Raw genomic sequence first — 18,093 nt, 5'->3', positions numbered from 1 at the left:
ACATTATCATATTTGAATAAATGGATTACTCACACACGAAAGGATTTCGCTGATATTTTCCCACCGTACAGATTACAGCTCTCTTGGTTTTAACGTATGGAGTTGTGGTGAATTGTTGTGCCTGTGCCATAGATCCACAAACCGCGTTTGACTGATGAAAGAATGTCAAGTTATTTCTCTTATCATAGCAAACATTTCTCCTGTGTTATTGTTTGCTTTCCGTCAAAATAAATATCTCAGTGAAGAGTTGATTCTGAGTTGATTATATATATGTGAAAACATCAGTCTTGCACCATCTGCAAAATGAAAGACTTTGGTACTCTTTGGACTTTGGTGCATTGAGAGATAGAAAAAATACAAGTGAAATTACGTAATGCTAAAACTCAAACACTGTTATTAAAAAAACACAGGTTCCCTTTACATATCTTGACATAAAAACTGTTCAATATTCTTTGCTGACATACACCTACCCCCCCCCCCCCCCCCCCCCCCACACACACACACACACACACACACACACACGCACACATGCACCTATGAATCTACAGTTTAGCTTTCACTTCCATCTATCTGCTTCTTCCATCCTCTTGTTCACCTTTTGCCTCAGGTGCTCCCTGCAGCACTTCCTTGAGCACTCCGGCTTCCTTTCTCTCCAAATCTTTCTTTGTTCCACACCTGCAGACAAATGCATATGCGCATGCGCACACACACATGCGCACACACACACACACACACACACACACACACACACTAATATTTCTACCTGGTGCCTGAGGGTTCAGTGAGATATCTCCTTTCTTCTCTACCTTTCTTCTCTACCTTTATCACATTTGAATTGTCCTTTATGATAAATGCCTATACTATATGAATAACAATAAAAATAAAATAGTTTATGGGCATAAGTCGCCAATTAAGTGAGCTGCTTTTCGTTCCTAAGCTTGTTGCACTGTCATTGTATTATCATTACAAGTGTAACCCATTAGAGGAAACTATAACAGTTCTGCAAGAGATGGTGTGAAACCTTCAACCACTGTTCAAAAAATCTGATGTTGATCATCATTTCTCATACTAGATATGAACTGGCAGTTGCCAAGAGCTCAATTGAAAACCTTATAGATGAAGCCAAATGCCTCTGTAATGCAACAGACTGCAAGAGTCTCATTAACGCCAACCAGCCAGATTAATAACAGATTAACACATTCAACCACGAAATGCAGGAAATGAAGTTGAAGAAATTCAAGAGACACGATGGATTATAAAAATGAGCAGCTTTATCCCCGGCTGTCACGTGACCCACAGCAGATGCGCAGGAGACACACATCTAGTGACTGGTCGAGCAGTTCAGCCTGTGAGAAGTTTAACAAGCAGCCAAATGTTTTTGGAGAAACACAAGAAAAACACCCTCATATCGACAGCAGGTCATTGGAACAAATCCAAAAAATAAGAGGATCCCAGGATGCAGGAGCAGAAGGGGGAAAGGGCCAGCGACCCGTGCACCAAATTATCATTCTGCTTCCTGAGACAGGTCTTCATCCTGTCCTCAAATGAACTACTGCCCAAACACAAGTACACTCCACATTCGTCTTTTGTCCCTAATTTATCAGTCCCCCAATTCTATAAAATTCAGTAAATATTTTCAAATCAAAAAGCACCTTTATTCCTCAAATAAACCATTTAATCAATGCTTTCTGCAGACTGGTGGAAGAAGAGGTTAATGAAAGATTTTGCAATCACAAATACATACACATATGTTGAAAAAATAAGAGAAATGTTCAGAGATGCAAAATATTATGGAAAATAAACCTTCAATCCGTTTGAATCCTTTGAAGTTAATTGTCCAAAATGGGCTTGACAACAACTGTCTTTCTGACAAAGAGGCCAAGTTTCTAATCAGTAAGTTTCCAATGATGCCAATGATATATTGCTCACCTAAATTAGATAAATCACTCATAGACCCATCCCAATTTTTTCTGGCAAAGGTTCATTTACAGAGAACATTTCAAAATTTGAGGTCCATAACTTCTTGGTATGAATGTGATTTGATTGAACTAAATGGTTTCACCAGTGACCCACAAGCACCTTATTTAAGATAGAGGTGGACCATGTCTTGTTGTCGGTCGAATGCGACCCCGTACTTTTGAATTGATTAGAATTCTGTGTCATAAAATGTATTTTGTGGAGTACAGTGATCAGCTTTCTTTGGGCTAGCCCTATTGCCTACATTTAGAAGGAGTGAGATGATTTGACTCCAGGCTCCTGGGACACACATCTTGTTGTTTTTGCACTACTGAATAAATCCGAAGCGGGTCACTAAGTCCAGCAGCTGTTTGGTGTATGATGGCATCTCCATCAACAATGGTGGGCTATCCATTTGAATTTAAGGGCGGCTTTGAAGGCGTATGGCCTCCCTCTTTAATTTCAAGTAAGAGATGCAGCATTTCAACCGTGGAGGTAAATATTGCTCTTGCACTCACTGGGGGCCTCTTGCAATTTGATGAGATCAATCTGGAAATGAGGGGGGCATTAAAATCAAATCATGGCTCTTCCAAGGTTAGAAGATCGATTGGCAGCTTTTGGTGTGGTGCTACACACCAGCTATTATTGATGAGCATGGTGTTGTTGAGTAAAAATACATACAGCAGTGCTCTGCCAGTTATATGTTAGGACACCACAGAGTTATCAGTCTTCATCACTTTATGTGAAAGGGATTTAGACACTAATGATAGCAATTTGCAGGAGAAGGCATGCATTGAGAGGTAAGCATGACAGATGTCAAATGTGTGCAGTCCTGTGACAGGTGGAAGAGCTCTATAATGAAATGGTCCGTTTAACACCAAGGTTGGTTATTTTCAACTGTACTGAGTGGTGTTAGGGCACTGTGACTGGCAGACAGTGGGATACCTGAGGGCTAACGGAGATGGACTATTGAAGGCTATGTGGTTCTCATAATTTTTCATAAAATTCTCTCTCTCTCTTTCTCCCCCCCCCCCCCCCCCCCCCCCCCCCCCCCTCAATCACTGCAGGCTGTGGAAACTAACCTGGCATCAAAGGACAGTCACTGGGTGTATGCCAATGAGGTGAGGCCAAACACAAACACACACACACACTTTATGCAGCAGACTCAGAGAATTTCAACCTCGGAGTCAGGTTGCCCCCTTCTTCTGTCAACGCAGATTCTCATATGCTGCCAAGGCACACAGAAACAGATGAAAACCAATAATGCTGTCACTCTGTACTCTTTCATATTCACTCATATCACTGCCCAAGGGACTGGGCCTTCATTTCATATTGTATAATTGCATTCCTTTTGACTGTTGATGTTAGTGTGTCTTTTCCTCCTCTGTACCTGCTCTTTGAGTATCTGACATTGACCTAAATGGTCTTCTAAAGTGGCTATAACAGCGTAAAATGCAGAGGCACTTTGTGAATACAAAACAGTGGACTCTCTCTGGAGCCTTAGTGCCTCAGTGCTGCATTTGCATTGATTCAGGGTGATTTGGAGATAAGAAGTGGAAGTCATTTGATTGGCCCAGTACTAAAAGCACTGGATGAAAGACATTAGATAAAAGGATGTTCCCAGTTGCTTCACCTGGAATATTAGCATTGCTGTGCTTTGTAGGAGCACTTTGGAGCAAATGACATGCATGCAACTCTCTCTCTCTCTCTCTCTCTCTCTCTCTCTCTCTCTCTCTCTCTCACTCTCTCTCTCTCTCTCTCTCCCCCCCCTCTCTCTCTCTCTCCCTCGCATGCACACACACACTCACACACACACACACACACACATATATGCACACGCATCACTGTGTCCATGCATCTTCATGAAATATTGCACATGACTAATAGCAACCTTTCATCTCAAACTCTGGTCAACATCCTAAACACAAAATGTATTGATCCCCCACTAATGCGTTTGATTTATGGTATGTATGTACCTCAGATCATCATCCTGTTAAGACAACATTCACAGTATTATTGAGATTCAGGGAAAAGAATTGAAATATAAAATTGAAATATGATTCTAATACTGAACAAATGCTGATCTTGCTTGAACTTGCTTAGCAAATTAACTGCTTCAATAAATAACTCCAGCATTGCAGCATCTTTCAATGCCGTGCAGTACATACAGTATACAGAAATATTGATTTACAACAGCTAATGAGGCCCAGTGTGTCTACAAAATATTTGTGTCTGGCAGCTTTAATCATCTCAATTTAGACAGTATCCAGCTTTTATAGAATACTTGCCTTATATGTTTCAATCATTAAATAAGTCACGACCCAGCATCTCAGCATCTTACACATACAGAAATACTGATTTACAGCAGCTAATGAGACCCAGAGGGGTTGAAACTTTGTTGTGCGTCTGGCAGCTTGAATCACCTAATTTCATTTAAACCTCTAAAAACATTTCAAAATAGGCTTTTATAATTTCACACAAGATGTCAAAATAGTGATTGTGATTTTTTTGAAATTGAAGCAGTATACACATACAAACACATTCGTGCCTTTCCGTCAATTACCACAGACTGCCACCGAGACATTTGCTTTAATAGCATCAGTCTGGGAAAGTATGAGCTAATGGCATGTTAATTTCTAATTCTCCCTTAATGGTTGATGCAGTGTGGCATATTGCAGAGTTATCTCTCCCTGGTACACTGTTAATGGGGAAGAATGTGCCTGTTTGTATCTATCAGAGAGAGCGAGAGGGAGAGAGAGAGAGGGAGAGAGAGAAGAAAGATAGAAAGAGAAGGATACATCTTTCTCTCTCTTTCTCTCTCTCTCTCTCTCTCTCTCTCTCTCTCTCTCTCTCTCTGACTCTGTCTCTCTGTCTCTCCCTTTCCTTGTCATTTGTCACCAAAGATAAACTGTCCATGAAGCTGAGGATCACCTTGAATGGAGAATGACACAGACATGTTGAAAAGACTAACACAAAAATTCAATTACCACTCATGTCGCAGTGTTTTGCAGACTTTGGCCTCCAGAGTGCTTTTCATGTACAGAAAAAAATTATACAAAAACTCAGAGCACTTCACTAATCCACCTTTTGCTTAAATCCAATTTTTGCCAACAGAGCCACATAAATCCTTATACTATTAACAAATACAAGAGTCACTGTGTAAATTGAATCCCAGCATGTATCTAGCTGCAAATCATTTATCCATAATTCTTGCTTATCTCTAAAGGGGGAGGGGGATACAAAGGGAAGTGTAAGCCAATTTGTTTTCATTAAGCTGTGATTTGATTTCTAAGAAGCTGCTAACATGGCTGTGGGCGCAAAGGCTATTCATGTTTTATTTTTTGTTTGTTTTTTTTTGTTTTTTTGTAATCCAATCACACAAGTGAGAGGACAGATATATACACTGTGCTTAATCAGACTAAGACTGTCAACTATGTAGTATGTTTCTATTATATTGTCTTGGATAGATTGTGTCTTTTGCAAACTGGTTATGAATCACTCTCCTTTAGTAGCAGCTGCTGGTGAATTCTCCACTCACTCCTCATTAAAATCTTTTCCAAACTGGCGAAAATCCTGACAGCCTGACCAAAAAAAACAAAAGAACATATTCTAGTCAGGCTGTATCACAAAATCCTGCCGGGAAATATACTAGCGTCTCTCTCTCTCTCTCTCTCTGCGTTCCCTTTTGCCCCCCGTATGCGCCAACAGTCCCTATGGGCATTTGCTCTAGTTCTGCTGCCCGGACATGGTGGAGTGAGTCGTATGAGTTGTGACAGTCATTTTAACCAGGTAATCTTCGGGGCCCCGCAGCCGCCTGCCCGCCCCATCAGCTCCCCAGGCACCTGCCAACCCTGAGACCCCACACAGTCAGAGGGAGGTCTCGCGTCTCGTTCAACACTCATGACAAGCAGCTACGCTAATCTTCCACCAGCGGCAACATGTGGCGCGATGAATGTAGGTGTCAAGTTAGACGTGTAACAATAGGACGGAGTCAGATGGATGGAGGGGGAGGATGATGAGGGCGTATGATCGCAGCTTGTGAAAGTATAAGGCATAAGGAATGTTCGAAAGCATAAAGCATAAGGACTTTTTGAGACAAACAAAAACAAATAAAATAGTTTTTACCCAACACTCTGGTGAGTCAGTAATTATATTCACAGTAATTATATTTACAGTTATATTCACCACACTGACATAATGTGATAATATTAATAACAAACTTTGTTGTATAAAGCGCTTTTTGAAATAGAGTTGCAAAGTGCTTTACAGAGGAAATGATAATACAGGCAAAATGATTAAGAAGGGAAGTAAAAGAACAAAATAAATAAAATAGATATTCAAAGGACACTTTAGTTTTCAATTTGGACTGTGGAACAACCAGGAGACTCCCGCCTGAAGATCTGAGGCTGCAGTTTGGCTCACAGGGAATGTGAAAGTCTGTGATATAGATAGGTGCTAATCCACACACAGAAAAATAAAGGTTCGAACTGGAACCGAAAATGGTTCTTCAGAGTGACGCCATAGAAGAGCCATTTCTGGCTTCACAAAGAACCTTTCAAGAACCTTTAAATATGGTTCTTTGGGATATTAAAAGGTTCTTAATTCTTAGTTATTGGATTGTGGGAATGGTGGGAAATAACCAAACCCCTCCACAGTATACAGTATATTGTGCAATTGCAAATGAGGCTATACAAGGGCAACAACAACAAAAATGCAATGCAGGTGTCTAAGCAAAGGAGTGCAGAAATGGTTCTTTAAAGAACCTTGGTCTGAAAGGTTCTGTGTGGAACCAGAAATGGTTCTTCTATGGCATCACTCCGAAGAACCATTTTCAGTTCCAGTTCCCACCTTTATTTTTCTGTGTGCAGGGAGTAACATAATCAGTAAAATCTGATGTGACATAATGTGACAATATGACACAACATCATGATAAAAAAGACTTATAGATTAAACTTTGCTGATCACACATTAGATGTCTTGAACCAACCTATCTTCTTACACTTCTTTTAAAAAAAATAAAAAAAATTCAACGAATGCTACTTATTCCTATTAAAAGGCTTAGCTGATGAAGACTGACGCACAGTTGGTTTCACTACTGTTGACAAAATGTACTTATTGTAAGTCGGTAAATTACGTAATGTAATGTAATGTCATATTCCCTTGTAGCTACTGTCAAACACAGAGCTCTTATCTCCAAAAGATAAACTTTTCTGGGATTATAAAGACACATTTTGAGTTTGAGATGCATTTTCAGAATTACACAGTGGGTTTTGAATGAGTACATGAACCCTTGGGGCATGAAACTTACTCACCACACAAAGAACTCCATAATCCCTCTCAAAAAAAAAAACGGAAAAGCGCTAAAATTGGAGTGTAATAGTGCAGCAGGGCTTGATGTGAGCAGTGTGGAGGGCAGGGAGATGACAGGCAGGCATCCCTCTCCCTAAATCACCCACTAAACCAGGGTGCTGCTGCTAGCACGCAGAAGGGTGTCTGCATCTGACACTGTCTAGTGGGCCTAGATGGATGGCACATCCTGGGAGGATTTGTTGTTGTTTTTTTTCCCTCAAAGACGGGACGTTGACACCTCCGAATGTTTGATGGATTAGGTGGCGGCGCCTGGCGTGACAGACAGAGTCGGGGAGGACAGCCATGATATGACTGATGTCTTGGGTAACTGCCCATCAACCAACTGAGATGGAAACCCCATTCTGTTGACGCTATCTCCGCTATATACCACACTTTGGGATCGGGAGGTGGATAAAAAAACGAGACCACATCTGACAAAAGAAACATTTGACTTTTCAGTTAGTTGCGGGAATTCATTTAGTTATAAAAGGTTTGTTCTGACATTTACCAAAACACAAGATTTTATGTAACGATCTTTTGTACCATAAACCAGAGTGAGCATCCATAGAGAAGCCCAATTCAGATGTCAAAAGAATGATGTACTAACCCACAAACGGTGACTATACAGAGGACATCAGGCTTCACCGTCATAAATCTACTAGACCATCAGACAAGCAGCACCATTCACCAGCCTCCTAATCTAAATGTTACAGGGTTGAATGTTTGAGTGTGATTATGTCACTGGGGTTATCAAGTGGGAGCTTCCCATCACAGATGTTTCATTGAATTAGGCCCACAACACCTCCAGAAGGCTCAACAGTAAGTCCTGGTGTCCCAAAACCACTCCAACATCAAACCCATGTGCCTACAGTTGGGTTTATTCCAGGTCCCGATATTACTCAATCATTTCTAAACTCGTTATTGATCTCAACAACAATAGGCTTTGTGTAACAATAAGCACCTGTGTGTAATGTAGATCTTCAGTCATTGAATTTGCTGAACATTTAAGCAGTTTTGCCAGATCGTGCTTCGAGGTATCCCAGGAAAGAGTATAGAAACCCATGGCAACAGTTTGGAAACGTGCTTATCTCTCTCACAGTCCCACTGTACTGTACATTTTACTTGGCTGTTGTATTTGACTGTCTGTACATTGAATAGCCTTTTAAATTTGAAGTGGAACATTGTGTTTAGTTATATTATGTAAGTTGCAATGAATAACCTACGACATGCAGAAATAGCTATTCTTCACTGCTTTGATTTGCAAAAGAAATACATATGCATCTGTATGTACCAGCACCGAAAACTGTAATAATTGTAATGTGAGTAAATGGTGTTGGGGGGGAGAAAACAGTGACTCATGGTGTGCAATGGATGAAAGTGATTTGCCCATCATTGGACATATTACATAAAATAACTACGTTAATCTCCTGAGAGTAGCGCCACAAAATCAGTTACAGTGAGTTTTCCTGCATCAGTGTGAGAAAAAACAACCTCCCCCCAAAAACACATAATGACATTATGAAAAGTAGAATTACACAAAGTGCAATAATTACTTAACTAACCTGTTTTGTACTGGCAATGCTAGAAAGCATTATTAATAAAGACCGAGCTTCATCATCATTAGTATAACAGGCTAATTAGGTGGAATGATCATCAAGAAAGTGACTGGAGGCCTAAACTCATGTAAGTCTCTTCAATCTCACAGTAACCAGAGGCAGCAAATCCTGACTTATTACCATATGCAGTTATAACAAATAATAGTAATCACATCTAGGCTCTGCACCTGTGGTAATACGAATGTGAACTAATGGCTTTTTGATATGGAAAACCGTAAGTGTACATTTTTTTTAACAAATCTTGTACATTAATCTCTTCCTTTTACAGTAATGTAAACTGCTTTCTTGAATGCTGTACTTTTATATTTATGTTAGTTTTGGAATACAGTTCAATACAGATGGCACTCAAACTTGATTTTTCCAAGCATTTCCTCTTGCAGATGGAGCCAAAGTACAGCAGTAGTTAAGCAAGAATCCAGTAAAAAGTGGGACTTGGTGGGACAATGACTACATCTGTATTATTCAAAGAATACATAGAATAGTATAGTGGATAGTATTCAAATAGTATATTATTGTATTTCACAGGAGTGACATGTCACATTTGTCCCCTCTCTGTGAAAAACAGGTAAAGATATCATCATATCTCTACTCTCTTGTTGTCATTCGCATTCATTTTGGGTGATTTGGGGTAAAATTCTTGATGTTATGAATTTTTTTTGCCATAGCAGGAATGACTGATTGGTCCTTGGGACAAATTTGATTAAAAAACCCTTCAATTTTGTGTGATTTATATAGGGTTAATATTAGTATTGTTCAAGGTTTAAGAGGATAGCTTCAATTTCATATAAGTGTTGACATTTTGAAAGTTACACCCCAGATATTACGGGCCAAAGTCTCACAAATCAACAATGCACTTTTGTGATATTTGAATTGTGATGTTTGAAGTTGCTTTTCCTGCTGCAAAAGTACAACAGGACACCAATTATTCTGTTTTATCACTGTATAATAACACAGATAACTGGAGTGTGGAGTCATCGTGGGGTTATTTTCAACCAATGTTCTCTCTCTCTCAGCAATGCACTGAAAGGACATAAAAACAGCCGTATATATATAGCCCATTTTGTAGGCTAGAACAACTCTTGTCATATTAATCTACCCCCAGCGCTTTCTTCTTCCTCCCTGACTCCCATCACTTCTCAGTGTAGTTGCCTGCAGCTTCAAAAAGCACCTTAACTTCTAATTAAATCTCCGTAGTGATTACCGGTAATTTTTTTATTTATTTCTCGTGAAAGATTAATAACGTTGACTGAGCAGCACAAAGAGGACAATTTAGCCTATCTGTCAGCTGAACTTGATTTGATTAATGTATTTTGGTGGTTGTCTGTCATTGAAACATGGCTGTGCTGTGTTTGTTGTTTCTACAATTGAGTAGTACCTCAAGACCTCAAAGGAGTTTACCCCGTGTATTTTGTAGCTAATTATAGATTTTGAAAAGAGTTAGATCCACGCTCCTAATTAACTCTGCAATCTTGCTATTTGTTGGACGTGATGTTTGTTTTCAGACATGATATTGTCATTTGACTTGCTATCATTATCACGTAATAATGCTGCTATACTTCTAGATAAAAAAAAAAGAAATGTCCTCCCAGCCCATCCCACAGATTAGAACTGGTTTTGTGCTGTGGGATGAGAAATGATGTCACATGAGGAGACTTTTAAGTATCTATTCCATATCTTTTATGTGATGGATCGTTTTTTGTCAGTGTCTATTATACAAGTGGAATAAGTAATACTGGTGTGCTAATTGTGGCTTAATGGTCTGTACTTTCCTCTCAAAGGGAGGTTAAAAGGCCGGCGTTTGGTCAGCCGTATCCCATTGGTCAGTGTCACTGCCAGGTCAGGTTATGACACAAAGGTCACCTGTGATGGTGGCACAACAGACTGGGTGGCACAGGAAGTTATTAGCTTGGACGTGAGGTCACGGTTCCATGAACCATGCGGCATAATTCCTCTGATTAATATGCCATGGCAACTCATGAATATTCATACTTTACAGCTGACTAACTGTCAAGAGTCCGAAATATGAGGATAAAACTAGATGAGCTAGAATTACCTGAGGAGTATTATCTGCATTACTCATGCTGTACACAGGTGGAAGATTTGGGAATACTGTAGCTAGGAGACAGAACCTTCTGCATTATCAATTCAAATTGTTCACCATTACGCATTTTTGCATTTCTTGAATGTATATGACATGAGATATGGACATGAGAGATGGCATGCCAGTGTAAAAAGGCAAGAAAAGGAAATGGAAGACAGAAGGGCACTGAGACAAAGGATGTGTAATAAGGGTGGGGAGCAAGACAGAGTGCCAGCTGAAGAAAAGTAGAGAAACAGAGAGAGACTGAGACGGAGAGATGGCAAGATAAGAAGAGATTGAAAAAGCACATTAAGGATGGAGAGAGATGGAGGGAGAGGAACTGTACGGAGAGAAAAATCAAGAGAACCTAACACAGAGGGAGACGGACAGGGAGCACAGAGACCGGGAATGAGAACCGAGGGGCCAATGCAAAAGGGAGAGATCAAAAAAAAAGTCTGATGAGAAAAAGAGATAGAGAGCAGGGATTCGGGCACATGTGGTGAAGGGATATGTCAAGTCGGAACGAGTTAAGTTTTGACCCGCCGGTAACCCTGCAGCCGTGTTGTCAGACAGTATATGACCCTAACATTTCCCAGGAGGCGTCCTGTCTGCTTCAGCATTGACCATTGTCTTGCTCTGGAGACTAGCCGGCAGCTCAGGGTCTCCGACTATTGATCTGACTGCACTGGGAAGACCTCCACTGGGCTTGACTGCATACAGAAGCAGGCCAAGGGTCACATCCACTAATATTGCCGACAAGAGGATATTGTTCTTCATTGCTTTGTCAATTTGAGTGAAACACAAGAATGATAAAACATACATTATTCTTAAATTACATAAATCATATAAGATTTTTTTTTTGGATGTTTTAAAATAATTGATTACGTTGTTGTTATACCAACTGAAAACACAGATTCATTTGGTTCAAGTGATTAAACAAACCAGTGTTCATGATGAAATGATATGGGAACTAAGCTTCTGTTGATCAGTGACAAAATACAATGGGTTTACGTCCTACAAATGGAAACAAAATAAAATGTGGCTCAATCTACAGTTGAGCAAAATGGTCGGCATTTCAAAAATCCAGCGCTCATCACTTGTCCACCATTTTACTGTTCCAAACAAACCTTATCTCACCTCGTCTCACATCTAATTGCTCTGGGTTCTGGTGAAATCCCTGACCTGCGGTTGAAGTGCCATCGGCTATTGTAATCGCTCAAGAAGAAGGCAAAGCAGCGCCGTAGAAGTTTTGTTTCTCATCCAAAGTTCCACTCAGCAAACTACTTCTGTCAAAAACTGCACACTCGTGGTTTGTGTCATGATACAGCACCACACAAAAATTCATATCAGATGAAAAAGTGCGACTATACTTCACTTGCGTTGATGGTAATGGCCACTTCAGCTAAATCTTTCCCTTCTCTGCTGTCTCCATCCTCAGGAGGTGAGCGATGCAGAGATCATGGAGCTGGTGCACAGCTCTCTGGGCCGGATGACCATCATTCGTCAGATCTTCCCGATGTGGAGGGACACAAACATCCGCTGTATGAGGAACAATCATCGCATCTCCTCCCTGCTGTGTGACCCGCAGGAGGGCTACCTGCAGTCCCTGGAGGTACAAACAGTTTCAGATTTTAGTGTGGAAGCTATAGATATGATAGTGCTACAGTTTGGACACCACATTTTTCTTTATTTTTACTATTTTCCACATTTTAGAATAATAGTAAACACATCAAAACTATGAAATAACACAAATGGAATTATGCAGTGACCCAAAAAGTGTTAAACAAATCAAAACTGTCTTATATTTTAGATTCTTTAAAGTAGCCGCCCTTTGTCTTGATGCAAATTTCAAGCATTTAAGCATAAGCCTTTAGATCAAAATGGCTTTAAGATAATGAAAAACATAGAACATTCAATAAGGTGGGTCCAAACTTTTGACTGGTAGTGTGTTTATAAAACCCTAGTTTATATTGTGACATATATTGACAGAATGCCATACACTCAAAAAGGAATGGAGATACATTTTGGTTCAAATGTGCTAAGTGTACCCTCTAAAATTCACAATCTAAGGCACAAAAACGGCCCTTAAGGTGCTAAAATATGTAAAACATCCAAAAAAGATATTGCTGTCACAATAAAAGTATGATGGATGTACCTTTATAGAGAACTGCCCCAGTGGCAAGGTTGTACAATTTTTTTTTCGGAGAGTATTTATAATAGCCAGCGTGTTTCATCCATGTTCTACATCTAACAAGAGGGACACTTGTTATCCCTGACAGCCAGTGTGACAGAAACATAAAACAAATACGGCGTGGTCCTGTTTTGTTCAACGCATGGTACTTGTGCCGTAAGGGGTTATCAGTATGGTTCCTCCTCCATCGCCCACGCTGTAACGATAGTGACATACAATATATGCACCCATGGACTAGCATTGTATACACAAGCATCTGCCAAGTGCAGCGTGAATACAAATATAAACTGAATATGTATGCAATTGAATATAGATTAAGCTCAATAGAATAGGTAATTTTGAGTGACTCAAATGGCCATGAATATAAACAACTTGAGCTCAGTGTAACTGGGGAATGGTTTATAGAATAGAATGGAATAGAATAGAATAGAATAGAACAGAACAGAATAGAATATAATCTGTAATAGCAAATCATGACATTTACATGCATTTAGAGGTAGTAGCAGGTTAAGATTTTTAGTTAAGAGTTAAGATAGTTATGAAAAGTGTATTTCTAATCCATGTGTCAGTCTGCATGAAAAAAAAAAAATGTGAATAACCTTGCGGTCGGTCTAATAAATTTAATGTTATATGTCAAACAATTACTGAGATATCACAAGTGTACCAAGGGCTTCTATGAAGTCTGTGAAGTCACCATGACAATGAAGTTCAGTGAGGAAGATATGCCCTTCAGTATTGTCACAACTTTATTATCACTCTTTCACAGTGCAATTTCCTTCCTTGGTCCATCTCAGTGACCTTGCTCACCCTGCCACTCATTACATTCAACAGAAAGTTAAGAGTGCCCCCTTACACGTCTTAAAAATGTCCTCTTGCTCTATCCATCTGGAGTGAAATGACTGTGTTCCCTGTAGCTCTACTGAAATGTTCAAATTCCTTTTCATCCATACCCCGGACAGATGGCAAAACCATGTGGTGTGTGCACCCACGATTCTCAATAATTCACATGAAAGAGGGTTAAATATCGGGTAATGGCAGTTAAAGCATTCATCATTCTTCAGTGTAGTGAAGCACAGAAAAGACTGGAGTGCTTTCCTGTATTAATTTTTCCCCAAATCGTCAACTGTGGTGTAATCTCTGAATCCCAGAGCTAATAAGTTGCATTTCACCTGGACTTTGCCATCGACTCAGGAGTTCCATTTAAGTGAACTTGACTGATTGGTAAGTGTGTTACCGCTGAGAAGTTTTGACCAACGTCTTCACTTGTCATGAACTGAATGCCTGGAGTGGCAGCTGGTATTGCTTCCATGGATCTTATGTTTTGGCAAGACTTGACTTGACCCAGAGGAGCTATCAAATCCATAACGTGACACCAAGACAGGAGGCAATACACATGATTGCTGACTGGGTGCACGTTTCAGTGGAGAGAGTTGAACTGACAACAACTCTGAAGTGCACTGAAGATGATTGAACCAGCAATCATCTCTCCTTTCCCGCTATCCCTCTTAATGTTAGATCACTGTATTTACCCTGTCATTACCTTTGCCTTTTGCTGATGATGGAGATGTCATACGTACCTTTAAAGATGAATGAGGCCGTCACTGTGACTAGCTGTAGCAAGTGCAAATCCCATGATTGTTCAGCAAATCAACCCCAAAACTTCACCTGCAAAGTTCCTGCAAGTGTAGAAATGGGAAAAGAGGGCTGCTAATGTCAGAAGTGGACTGCTGCTGACTTCTACAGCTATGGCCTTTTCACTCTTCAGTAAATCTTCAGTAAATCTGTAATACGGTAATACTTTTTTCCTCCTCATCAAAAGCAGCCATGACATTGTCAGACAGAGGAGGGACAGCTCACCGGTGGTCCCCATGCTTTTCACTGTCTTCCTGAGAGACAAGGATTTATCCCCCACTGAGAATTTAATTTCCCAGCCACCCTCACAGGGGCAGACTGGCAGACTGCTGCTTTCATGTTGCTCTCTGTTGCCTTCACATGGTTCACCAGAAGGTTAAAGGTTATCTCTTGCAACCCTAAAAGCCTATATTTGTTGTCTCAAGTGAGGTTTCTCTTTGTTGTATCTTGTTTACCTCTACTCACCCTTTGCGTGTGTGTGTGTATGTGTGTGTGTGTGTGTGTGTGTGTGTGTACTGTTTTGCGTTGTGCAACACTAACAACAGCAACAACAACAACAAAATCCAATTGAAACGGTTTATCTTTTTCGCGTCTTCCACCAGGTGTCCAACCTCTACCTGTATGACAGTGTGCTGATGCTGGCCAACGCCTTCTACAGGAAACTTGAGGACAGAAAGTGGCACAGCATGGCCAGCCTCAACTGCATGAGGAAGTCCACCAAGCCGTGGAATGGAGGATGGTCCATGCTGGACACCATACAAAAGGTATTTGTTTGTTATTCATTTTGATTTGATTCCTGATTTGTTTATTTATTTGTTTCATGGTTTGTTTGGATTACTTTTGTATTCACTATTTTGAAAGCAACGGTAGATAATAGCTTCAATGATGAGATGAGAGCAGTAATAGTAATAGAGTATATAGTGAACCACAAGTCAAGTGTGGTTCAGTTGTTGGCTCCTCACATCTACAATATCCGGAAGTCCACTGAAAGTCGACTGATCCAATATAATCCCTGCTGGAGACTTGCAGAAATTTAGTTCAGCACTTTGTGAAATAACTGTTAGGAAGCTTATTATCAGCTCTGATCCCCGTGTTTGGCCGAGGGATAGATTCCAGGCCTGTGACAGATTCTTGACTGTGATCTCTTTATGCTTGTGTAACACTCACACAGTTCTCTAATGGAAATGTGCCCACATATACAGTACATTGATTTAATTTCATCCATTTCAAACTTATAATGGAATTTTCCTTTGGTTGTACTGCCATGCTGGTTTAATCCCATGTGTGAAAAGAGCTGATCAAACCAATCATAAAAGAAGAACAGAGCAAATAAGTGCTCTTGTCACATCTGAGTCATGTTGCCATTCAAAAGAAATTGTAAGCTACTCTAACTTTGTTTCATTTTAGGAAAAGCACACACTGTTTCCAAAAATCCATCAGAATTCACTATGAAAGGTGGTTTTACATAACAAGCAAGACCATTTGAATAGAATTATCTAAATTTTGTTTGGTAACTCGTACCTACAAGCCTGGATCAACAACACACAAAAGGTTTTTGAGTGCGCCAATTAAAGGGTCATTTGCATGAATTATATGGTATGATTCAATTAATGAATAATGCAGTATGAATGATAAACAGAGTTGTTTTCTAGAAATGTTAGAGGAGAACAATCGTGAAAGGACATATTGTTGTAAAGCTCCTCCTCGTTCATTATTTAAAATGTCACTTCCATTTACCACACATATATTGCACAAGTCTGGCTCTGGTTTGTTAGCCCATGTCTCTCATATATAATCGTTACAGAAAAATGACTTAGTTGAATACATTTAGTTTCAGTAAATTGTGATGAAAACAACAATATGCAAAGAAATTCACCCATTGTGTGTATCCTTTCACCCAAGAGAGATGTCTACAGTCTATTTTCCTTTGCCCACACCTATGGCACACAAACACACGCTCACACACACACACACACACACACACACACACACACACACACTCACACACACACTGTGCACACACAAACAAACAGAAACATCACTATCACTAATACTGTTCCTATGTCATGACCTCTCAAACAGTAACTATTCTGCTTGCTGTTGCCATAGGGACGGATCAGTGGTCTGACAGGGATGATGGACTTCCGCGCCGAGGGCTCCAATTCCCACGTGCAGTTTGAGATTCTTGGAACCAGCTACAGTGAGACCTTCGGAAAAGATGTCAAACGGGTCAGTCCAGAGCATTTGGTATACTTGTCTGTAATTGACACCGCATGGGACAGCCTCTGAATGTCCCGATGTGGTAGACGGCACTCGTGGTGTACCAAGTAGATTAAAGCAAATACTGTGAATTATTTGCAAATGCTATTTTACCCCGGTCTAGCTTGGAGCTTCAGCAGGGGTCGTTTCATCTGCCCTTTCATTATGTCATAAATACTTTTTTAAGTTTGGGCACCTTGCCATGTCCCAAATAGATATGCATTAGACCACAGACCACTTGGTAAGAGTTTGTCTGACGGAACTCTCTGAGAAGCTTTTTGCTGGTAGATACACTTTGCACAGAGTTACATAACTGCTTGTTTAATGTCTATTCTGGTGTGGAGGGAACAGTGCATAGGGGAGAGTGAGGTAAGATGAGCCACTTTTTATTCAAGATGTCCTCTCGGCAAGGAAATATTATAAAGAAGTAAAACAAATATATCTACCCATATTTCAGGATGTTTACTTCCAATTGAAATGGTATGCATCTCCAACAAAGGAGCATGAAATATGACTTATTTTACAATACTTTAGCAAATCACCAACATGTATGATATATCTTTTCAGACCTTGCTAAATTTGCATTGACACAACAGTGTAACAGTTTGTGCAAAAATGTGCTTTCCACTTTTCCCATGTGCTTTCCTCCATCACAGCCATAAAGAGTAGTTACGAAATTTATCGTCACATGACAAAAAATGTCTACAGTTGCCTAGGTGGGTCAATTTACCACACTCTCCCCTACAGTGAAAATATAATTTTCACGCCATTGTGATGACTTACGGAGAGAGAAATAATAATTAAGCTATTCTTTATTTTGCTGGGGACGCCCTGCAATTCTAATAATGTTTTCATAGACTACCTGAACGTTTCTCAGTTAGGTGTCAGGATTGAGGCTGCCCTCTACTGGAGCTCTTGGAGTAGTTAGATCTGTGTGCTGTTGTCTTCCATTTCACCAACACCGACCATCTTGACTGGAAAACAGGTGTCTATTTATGACCCAACAGCCA

General features: G+C 40.1%; 1 protein-coding gene across 3 annotated transcripts in view; it reads left to right on the top strand.

Annotated features, from left to right (window-relative positions):
• The window catches only part of grid1a (glutamate receptor, ionotropic, delta 1a), a 221,218-nt gene that overhangs the window by 176,244 nt on the left and 26,881 nt on the right, over nucleotides 1-18,093 (top strand). For all 3 annotated transcript variants that reach the window (XM_078288763.1, XM_078288762.1, XM_078288761.1), the window contains 4 exons: nucleotides 3,024-3,077; nucleotides 12,440-12,613; nucleotides 15,427-15,588; nucleotides 16,934-17,053. In XM_078288763.1, coding sequence (XP_078144889.1) covers nucleotides 3,024-3,077; nucleotides 12,440-12,613; nucleotides 15,427-15,588; nucleotides 16,934-17,053 — 510 coding nt within the window. The remainder of the gene's footprint in view (nucleotides 1-3,023; nucleotides 3,078-12,439; nucleotides 12,614-15,426; nucleotides 15,589-16,933; nucleotides 17,054-18,093) is intronic.

The sequence above is a fragment of the Centroberyx gerrardi genome, chromosome 15 (genome assembly GCF_048128805.1).
Source record: "Centroberyx gerrardi isolate f3 chromosome 15, fCenGer3.hap1.cur.20231027, whole genome shotgun sequence".
Classification (NCBI taxonomy): Eukaryota; Metazoa; Chordata; class Actinopteri; order Beryciformes; family Berycidae; genus Centroberyx; species Centroberyx gerrardi.
This window is presented reverse-complemented; position numbering and strand designations above follow the sequence as displayed.